The sequence below is a fragment of the Pecten maximus genome, chromosome 5 (genome assembly GCF_902652985.1).
Source record: "Pecten maximus chromosome 5, xPecMax1.1, whole genome shotgun sequence".
Taxonomy (NCBI): Eukaryota; Metazoa; Mollusca; class Bivalvia; order Pectinida; family Pectinidae; genus Pecten; species Pecten maximus.
The window spans coordinates 28,023,405-28,034,711 of record NC_047019.1 but is presented as its reverse complement, the minus strand read 5'-3'; the positions used below and the strand labels follow the sequence as shown (position 1 = coordinate 28,034,711).

The window sequence follows — 11,307 nt, the reverse complement described above, 5'->3', positions numbered from 1 at the left end:
AGTACATGTCACAAGTTCAACGACTAACATGTTGAAGTAAGTTAAAGGTAGTACCACCACAACACCGGCCCCCACCCACAACCCAACCTCACTCATTACCCCACAACATCCCCATAGCACCCATCCCACCCCACAAACACACATCACTACCCCACAACGTCCCCACAGCTCCCCCTCCCACACAGCACTACCCCACAACGTCCCCATAGCACCCCCCCCCCCCCCCCCACACACACACAAACACACACATCACTACCCTACAACATCCCCATAGCACCCATCCCACCCCACACACACACACAAACACACACATCACTACCCTACAACATCCCCATAGCACCCATCCCACCCCACAAACACACATCACTACCCCACAACGTCCCCCCCCCCCCCCCCCCCACACACCCACACAAAACACACACATCACTACTCCACAACGTCCCCACAGCACCCCCCCCACACACACAAACACACACACATCACTACCCCATAACGTCCCCACAGCACCCCCTCCCCCCCCCCCACACAACACACACATCACTACCCCACAACGTCCACACACCCCTATCCCCCCCACAACACCCACACCCTAACATCACTGCCCCACCACGTCCCCACCTTAACCCGCCCATACCACCACCACGCCATCACATACCCATATCACTACCACATCACGTCCCCACCGACTCCACCCCACCCCAACCCACCTACACCATCATCGCCATCACATCACTACCCCACCACGTCCCAACCACGCCCCACCCCACCCCACACACCATCACTCCCCCACATCACTACCCCACCACGTCCCCACCCCATCCAAACCATACCACCACCACGCCATCACATCCCCATATCACTACCACTTCACGTCCCCACCCACTCCACCCCACCCCACCCCACCCACACCACCACCGCCATCACACCCCTACATCACTACCCCAACCCCCATCCCACCCACCCCACCCACACCATCACTCCCCAACATCACTACCCCACCACGTCCCCAGCCCACCCCAGCCCAGCCCAGCCCACCCCACCACCCACACCATCATTCCCCACATCACTTCCCCACCACGTCCCCAACCCCACCCCACCCCTCCACCCACACCATCACTCCCCACATCACTCCCCACCACGTCCCCACCCTAACCCGCCCATACCACCACCACGCCATCACATACCCATATCACTACCACATCACGTCCCCACCGACTCCACCCCACCCCAACCCACCTACACATCATGCCATCACATCACTACCCCACTACGTCCCCACCACGTCCCCACCACGTCCCCACCCCACCCCACACACCATCACTCCCCCACATCACTACCCCACCACGTCCCCACCACGTCCCCACCCCACCCCACACACCATCACTCCCCCACATCACTACCCCACCACGTCCCCACCCCATCCAAACCATACCACCACCACGCCATCACATCCCCATATCACTACCACTACACGTCCCCACCCACTCCACCCCACCCCACCCCACCAACACCATCATCGCCATCACATCCTCACATCACTACCCCACCCCACCCCACCCACGCCATCACTCCCCAACATCACTACCCCACCACGTCCCCACCCTAACCCGCCCATACCACCACCACGCCATCACATACCCATATCACTACCACATCACGTCCCCACCGACTCCACCCCACCCCAACCCACCTACACCATCATCGCCATCACATCACTACCCCACTACGTCCCCACCACGTCCCCACCACGTCCCCACCACGTCCCCACCCCACCCCACACACCATCACTCCCCCACATCACTACCCCACCACGTCCCCAACCCCATCCAAACCATACCACCACCACGCCATCACATCCCCATATCACTACCACTACACGTCCCCACCCACTCCACCCCACCCCACCCCACCCCACCATCATCGCCATCACATCCTCACATCACTACCCCACCACGTCCTCAACTCACCCCGCCCCACCTCTCCACACCACCACCGCCATCACTCCCACAATCACTACCCCACCATGTCCCCACCTCACTCCATCCCACCCCTCCACACCACTACCGCCATCACACCCCACATCACTACCCCACCCCACCCCACTCCACCCCACCCACACCACCACCGCCATCACACCCCTACATCACTACCCAACCCCCATCCCACCCACCCCACCCACACCATCACTCCCCACATCACTACCCCACCACGTCCCCAGCCCAACCCAGCCCAGCCCACCCCGACCCACCCCACCACCCACCCCATCATTCCTCACATCACTTCCCCACCACGTCCCCAACCCACCCCACCCCTCCACCCACACCATCACTCCCCACATCACTCCCCACCACGTCCCCACCCCACCCCACCCCACCCCTCTACTCACACCATCATTCCCCACATCACTCCCCCACCACGTCCCCATGTCATACACATCAGCATTAATAGCTTTATGCTCGGCATGTCACTGCGTCCATATTTGTATACTCTATTATGGACCAAACATCCACCTTTATTGACATTTCTTGTGTTGTAAGTTCAATGTGTATAACAAGGCCTTAATTGACCTTGACATTCTCTGATAACATGTCATCGAGAAAAAGTAAGCCTTGGCCAAATGCTAACCAATTTCCAATGAAAATGAATCAAATTATGCTGAAATATGTTATTTTCCTATATAAACTATAGCAAATCTAGCCCCTCCCCAGGGGAAATGCGACAACCAGGGACCATGGAATTTACATTTTGGAAAAAAAGCACCTCAAGAACCTTCCATCCATGAATAGTATATTAGTCTGCCATATCTGCGTTTGGAGAAGATTTTTGAAGTATCAGTCTATTTGACCCTTTCGGCCCCACCCTTCAGGCCCTTGAGGGGTAAGGACCATATAGTTTACAATTTTGGTAGACATTTAGCCAAGAAGGTTGCTTCAAAATTTCATTAAAATAGTTCAGGAGTTTTCAGAATACACTTGTAAGTAGAAAATGTAAAATGTTAACTAACGACGGACGGCGCACGACGACGCACGAAGTCAGATGGGAAAAGGGAAATGTGCTTTGCTCAGGTGATAATAAAACTGAAGGCATATCAGGCGCACTGTTGTCTCCTGAACATACAAATGTAGGTCAAATTCAGCATCCGGAACCTTGATGATTTGGCCCATGAAGAGATTTGCCGAAACAACATTAACCTTAAAATTGAATACATACCATCATTCTTAGAGCGTACAAGAACATCCATACAGAAAATGAAGATCATATATCCAACATATCTTACAGAACAGAAGTCCATCAAAACGTTAACCAAAATAGCCATGTCCCAAACGAATCAAATTTTGGAAGGTCAAAACTTTAATCCATACCGTCTTCTATGGACTATACAAGACCTAAAGTAGGACAGGTAGGACAGGGCAGGACAGGTAGGACAGGACAAGTAGGACATGACAGGTAGGACAATAACACACTATCTGAACTGAACCCCTGAAGAAGCATGCACCAAAACATAGGGGATACGACACGGTCGGTAATTAATGAATCATCATGAAAATTAACACGAGTCATCTTTGCGCCACCATTTGTTTTGTTGCAAAAAATACTATGTTTTTCATGCTAATTTTCTCGGTATGTAAACGTTTTTGAAAATCAAGCTATTTTTCAAATAAGCGATTTTCATGATAAGGATGAAAAAACTGTCACAACTATAGTCTCCTGATATGAGATTATGGAAAAATAAAAATATGACCCTGCCAACCGTTCAGCGTCAGCGTACATTAAAAGGACCAGACTCCTTTGGTGCCGTTTGTAATAGTCTGTTTAAAAACCTTTATAACGTAGTGAAACAATAATGGGGATAGAATAGGATCATTTTGCCCTATAAGACACACATTAAAGATAAGCAAAACAACAACACATATTTTAATAATCGAATAAATCACAAAACACCACGCATAATACTAATCCATAGGCAAACACTTTTTGCATGTTTACAAAAATTGTTCAATGGAGCAATTGTTCAAGTGACGCTATCTAAAAAGAAAATACTGCACAGTGAGATGATATAAAACATTTATTCAAAATACTCCCCACCGTGAACATGTCATATCAAAGTTACCGTCTCCCTAGTGTCTGCTTCACCAGAAGGTATATCGCTTTCAGTAAAACGTTTATCACGCTTCAACGACAATTACCCTACTTCACCCTCCGACGACAGTAACTCTACACCACCCTCCGACGACAGTTACCCTACATCACCCTCCGACGACAATTACCCTACTTCACCCTCCGACGACAGTAACTCTACACCACCCTCCGACGACAGTTACCTTACATCACCCTCCGACGACAGTTACCCTACATCACCTTCCGACGACAGTTACCCTACATCACCCTTCGACGACAGTTACCCTACATCACCCTCCGATGACAGTTACCCTACATCACCCTCCGACGACAGTTACCCTACATCACCCTCCGACGACAGTTACCCTACACCACCCTCCGACGACAGTTACCTTACATCACCCTCCGACGACAGTTACCCTACATGACCTTCCGACGACAGTTACCCTACATCACCCTCCGACGACAGTAACCCTACAACAACCTCCGACGACAGTTACTCCACACCACCCTCCGACGACAGTTACCCTACATCACCCTCCGACGACAGTTACCCTACATCACACTCCTACCACAGTTACCCTACTTCACCCTCCGACGACAGTTACCCTACATCACCCTCCGACGACAGTTACCTTACATCACCCTCCGACGACAGTTACCCTACATGACCTTCCGACGACAGTTACCCTACATCACCCTCCGACGACAGTAACCCTACAACAACCTCCGACGACAGTTACTCTACACCACCCTCCGACGACAGTTACCCTACATCACCCTCCGACGACAGTTACCCTACACCACCCTCCGACGACAATTACCCTTTATCACCCTCCGACGACAGTTACCCTAAATCACCCTCCGACGACAGTTACCCTACTTCACACTCCGACGACAGTTACCCTACATCACCCTCTAACGACAGCTACCCTACATCACCCTCCGACGACAGTTACCCTACATCACCCTCCGACGACTGTTACCCTACATCATTCTCCGACGGCAGTAACCTATATCACTCTCCGACGACAGTTACCCTACATCACCCTCCGACGACAGTTACCCTACACCACCCTCCGACGACAGTTACCCTACATCATTCTCCGACGGCAGTAACCTATATCACTCTCCGACGACAGTTACCCTACATCACCCTCCGACGACAGTTACCCTACATCACCTTCCGACGACAGTTACCCTACATCACCCTCCGACGACAGTTACCCTACATCACCCTCCGACGACAGTTACCCTACATTACCCTTCGACGACAGTTACCCTACACCACCCTCCGACGACAGTTACCCTATATCACCCTCCGACGACAGTTACCTTACATCACCCTCCGACGACAGTTACCCTACATCATCCTCCGACGACAGTTACCCTACATCACCCTCCGACGACAGTTACCTTACATCACCCTCCGACGACAGTTACCCTACATCACCCTCCGACGACAGTTACCCTACATCACCCTCCGACGACAGTTACCCTACATCATCCTCCGACGACAGTTACCCTACTTAAAGTAAGTATGTATGTAAAATGTCCTACACACCCATCTTTCTGGCATGGTTCATAAAGCACGATTTAGGGGGAGTTAGTTATAAGCAAAAAGGCTCGAACCAAAATATTTATGTTAGGGAAGCTTTGCTCTGTTAATGAATTGTCATTATTTCGTAGTAAATAGATGGTAATAGATTATATATTTACCTTTAGTGCGTTGTCCTGTTCTTTATGTTATGGTATGGACTATACATGTTGAAATGTTGTGGTTTGGTTAAATCTAGTCCACGTGAAAGTTAAGGTTTTTTTTTTAATAAAATGAAATATTTTTGAAGTTACTATAAATAAGAGGATGCTAGCAAACTGTTTCTTAAATGTCCATTAAGCACATAACAGGGACGAAAACTACTGAACTCTACGAAACAACTCTACTGAACAAAACGGTGAACTCTAACAAAATCATTCATTATTATACAGAAGGTTACTTTTTCGTGTTTTCCATGCAGAAGACAGCAACGAGCTCCGATTATTCATTAGAGGTCACTATGATAAACTCTTATAACCTGTCCCGAACCTACAGAGATAGTATTATCCAGAACCTACAGAGATTGTATTGTCCAGAACCTACAGAGATCGTATTGTCCAGAACCTACATAGATTGTATTGTCCAGAACCTACAGAGATCGTATTGTCCAGAACCTACATAGATTATATTGTCCAGAATCTACAGTGATTGTATTGTCCAGAACCTACAGAGATTGTATTGTCCAGAACCTACAGTGATTGTATTGTCCAGAACCTACAGAGATTGTATTGTCCAGAACCTACAGTGATTGTATTGTCCAGAACCTACATAGATCGTATTGTCCAGAACCTACATAGATCGTATTGTCCAGAACCTACAGAGATCGTATTGTCCAGAACCTACAGAGATTATATTGTCCAGAACCTACAGAGATTGTATTGTCCAGAACCTACATAGATCGTATTGTCCAGAACCTACATAGATTGTATTGTCCAGAACCTACATAGATGGTATTTTCCAGAACATACATAGATTATATTGTCCAGGACCTACATATATTGTATTATCCAGAACCTACATAGATCATATTGTCCAGAACATACAGAGATTGTATTGTCCAGAACCTACATAGATTGTCTTGTTCAGAACCAACAGAGATCGTATTGTCCAGAACCTACATATATTATATTGTCCAGAACCCACAGAGATTGTATTGTCCAGAACCTACATAGATTGTCTTGTTCAGAACATACAGAGATTGTATTGTCCAGAACATACATAGATCGTATTGTCAAGAACCTACATAGATCTTATTGTCCAGAACCTACATAGATCGTATTGTCCAGAACATACAGAAATTGCATTGTCCAGAACCTACAGAGATTGTATTGTCCCGAACCTACATAGATTGTATTGTCCAGAACCTACATATATTGTATTGTCCAGAACATACAGAAATTGCATTGCCAGAACCTACATAGATCTTATTGTCCAGAACCTACATAGATCTATTGTCCAGAACATACAGAAATTGCATTGTCCAGAACCTACATAGATTGTATTGTCCAGAACCTACATAGATTATATTGTCCAGAACCTACATAGATTATATTGTCCAGAACCTACATAGATTATATTCTCCAGACCCTACAGAGATTGTATTGTCCAGAATCTACAGAGATTGTATTGCCCAGAACTTACAGAGATTGTATTGTCCAGACCCTACATAGATCGTATTGTCCAGAACCTAAATAGATTTATTGTCCAGAACCTACAGAGATGGTATTGTCCAGAGCCTACATAAATTGCATTGTCCAGAGCCTACAGAGATGGTATTGTCCAGAACCTACAGAGATTGTATTGTCCAGAACCTACAGAGATTGTATTGTCCAGAACCTACAGAGATGGTATTGTCCAGAACCTACAGAGATGGTATTGTCCAGAGCCTACATAAATTGCATTGTCCAGAGCCTACATAGATTGTATTGTCCAGAACCTACAGAGATTGTATTGTCCAGAACATACAGAGATTGTATTGTCCCGAACCTACATAGATCGTATTGTCCAGAACCTAAAGAGAAAATATTGTCCAGAACATACAGTGATTGTATCGTCTAGAACCTACATAGATTATATTGTCCAGAACCTACAGAGATTGTACTGTCCAGAACCTAAAGAGATTGTATTGTCCAGAACCTGCATAGATCGTACTGTCCAGAACCTACAGAGATTTATTGTCCAGAACATACAGAGATTGTATTGTCCAGAACCAACAGAGATTGTCTTGTCCAAACCTACAGAGATTGTATTGTCCAGAACCTACATATATTGTATTATCCAGAACCTACATAGATAGTATTGTCCAGAACATACAGAGATTGTATTGTCCAGAACCTACATAGATTGTCTTTTTCAGAACCTACAGAGATTGTATTGTCCAGAACATACAGAGATTGTATTGTCCAGAACATACAGAGATTTATTGTCCAGAACCTACATAGATCGTATTGTCCAGAACCTACAGAGATGGTATTTTCCAGAACATACATAGATTATATTGTCCAGGACCTACATATATTGTATTATCCAGAACCTACATAGATTGTATTGTCCAGAACATACAGAGATTGTATTGTCCAGAACCTACAGATATTTTTTGTCCAGAACCTACATAGATCGTATTGTCCAGAACCTACAGAGATGGTATTTTCCAGAACATACATATATTATATTGTCCCAAACCTACATAGATCGTATTGTCCAGAACCTACATAGATCTTATTGTCCAGAACCTACATAGATCGTATTGTCCAGAACATACAGAAATTGCATTGTCCAGAACCTACATAGATTGTATTGTCCCGAACCTACATAGATTGTATTGTCCAGAACCTACATATATTGTATTGTCCAGAACATACAGAAATTGCATTTTCCAGAACCTACATAGATCTTATTGTCCAGAACCTACATAGATCGTATTGTCCAGAACATACCGCAATTGCATTGTCCAGAACCTACATAGATTGTATTGTCCAGAACCTACATAGATTATATTGTCCAGAACCTACATAGATTATATTGTCCAGAACCTACATAGATTATATTGTCCAGACCCTACAGAGATTGTATTGTCCAGAATCTACAGAGATTGTATTGTCCAGAACCTACATAGATTATATTGTCCAGAACCTACATAGATCGTATTGTCCAGAACCTACATAGATCGTATTGTCCAGAACCTACATAGAATGTATTGTCCAGAACCAACACAGATTGTATTGTCCAGAACATACAGAAATTGTACTGTCCAGACCCTACAGAGATTTATTGTCCAGACCCTAGAGAGATTGTATTGTCCAGAACCTACAGAGATTGTATTGTCCAGAACTTACAGAGATCGTATTATCCAGACCCTAGAGAGATTGTCATGTCCAGAGCCTACAGAGATTGTATTGCCCAGAACTTACAGAGATTGTATTGTCCAGACCCTACATAGATCATATTGTCCAGAACCTACATAGATTTATTGTCCAGAACCTACAGAGATGGTATTGTCCAGAGCCTACATCAATTGCATTGTCCAGAACCTACAGAGATTGTATTGTCCAGAACCTACATAGATTGTATTGTCCAGAACCTACAGAGATGGTATTGTCCAGAGCCTACATAAATTGCATTGTTCAGAGCCTACATAGATTGTATTGTCCAGAACCTACAGAGATTGTATTGTCCAGAACATACAGAGATTGTATTGTCCCGAACCTACATAGATCGTATTGTCCAGAACCTAAAGAGAAAATATTGTCCAGAACATACAGTGATTGTATCGTCTAGAACCCACAGAGATTGTATTGTCCAGAACATGCAGAGATTGTATTGTCCAGAACCTAAAGAGAAAATATTGTCCAGAACATACAGAGATTGTATTGTCCAGAACCTACAGAGATTGTACTGTCCAGAACCTAAAGAGATTGTATTGTCCAGAACCTAAAGAGATTGTACTGTCCAGAACCTACAGAGATTTATTGTCCAGAACATACAGAGATTGTATTGTCCAGAACCAACAGAGATTGTCTTGTCCAAACCTACAGAGATTGTATTGTCCAGAACCTACATATATTGTATTATCCAGAACCTACATAGATCGTATTGTCCAGAACATACAGAGATTGTATTGTCCAGAACCTACATAGATTGTCTTGTTCAGAACATACAGAGATTGTATTGTCCAGAACATACAGATATTGTATTGTCCAGAACATACAGAGATTGTATTGTCCAGAACCTACATAGATCGTATTGTCCAGAACCTACATAGATCGTATTGTCCAGAACCTACAGAAATTGCATTGTCCAGAACCTACATAGATTGTATTGTCCCGAACCTACATAGATTGTATTGTCCAGAATCTACATATATTGTATTGTCCAGAACATACAGAAATTGCATTGTCCAGAACCTACATAGATCTTATTGTCCAGAACCTACATAGATCGTATTGTCCAGAACATACAGAAATTGCATTGTCCAGAACATACATAGATTGTATTGTCCAGAACCTACATAGATTATATTGTCCAGAACCTACATAGATTATATTGTCCAGAACCTACATAGATTATATTGTCCAGACCCTACAGAGATTGTATTGTCCAGAATCTACAGAGATTTTATTGTCCAGAACCTACAGAGATTGTATTGTCCAGAACCTACATAGATCGTATTGTCCAAAACCTACATAGATCGTATTGTCCAGAACCTACATAGAATGTATTGTCCAGAACCAACACAGATTGTATTGTCCAGAACATACAGAAATTGTACTGTCCAGACCCTACAGAGGTTTATTGTCCAGACCCTAGAGAGATTGTATTGTCCAGAACCTACAGAGATTGCATTGTCCAGAATCTACAGAGATTGCATTGTCCAGGACCTACATAGATTGTATTGTCCAGAACTTACATAGATCGTATTATCCAGACCCTAGAGAGATTGTATTGTCCAGAGCCTACAGAGATTGTATTGGCCAGAACTTACAGAGATTATATTGTCCAGACCCTACATAGATCGTATTGTCCAGAACCTACATAGATTTATTGTCCAGAACCTACAGAGATGGTATTGTCCAGAGCCTACATAAATTGCATTGTCCAGAGCCTACAGAGATGGTATTGTCCAGAACCTACATAGATTGTATTGTCCAGAACCTACATAGATTGTATTGTCCAGAACCTACAGAGATTGTATTGTCCAGAACCTACAGAGATGGTATTGTCCAGAACCTACAGAGATGGTATTGTCCAGAGCCTACATAAATTGCATTGTCCAGAGCCTACATAGATTGTATTGTCCAGAACCTACAGAGATGGTATTGTCCAGAACCTACAGAGATGGTATTGTCCAGAACCTACAGAGATTGTATTGTCCAGAACCTACATAGATTGTATTGTCCATAACCTACAGAGATTGTATTGTCCAGAACATACAGAGATTGTATTGTCCAGAACATTAAGAGATTGTATTGTCCAGTTTTTCATAACGTCCCATAGTTTGATATAGTATGTCACACACTTGACCAGGTATGAATGTATGTATATATTTTTTCTATTTGTAGGCAGGTTATCGCAATCATAACAGGAGATGCGAG

The 11,307-nt window shown here is 44.7% G+C and overlaps 1 protein-coding gene across 1 annotated transcript; it reads left to right on the top strand.

Annotated features, from left to right (window-relative positions):
• Window positions 1-4,543: 4,543 nt before the first annotated feature.
• LOC117328386 (paternally-expressed gene 3 protein-like) lies at window positions 4,544-5,657 on the top strand. The gene is made up of 2 exons (XM_033885914.1): window positions 4,544-4,587; window positions 4,805-5,657. Exons 1-2 carry the CDS (start codon window positions 4,544-4,546, stop codon window positions 5,655-5,657), a joined length of 897 nt encoding a protein of 298 aa, XP_033741805.1.
• The last annotated feature ends 5,650 nt before the right edge of the window (window positions 5,658-11,307 follow it).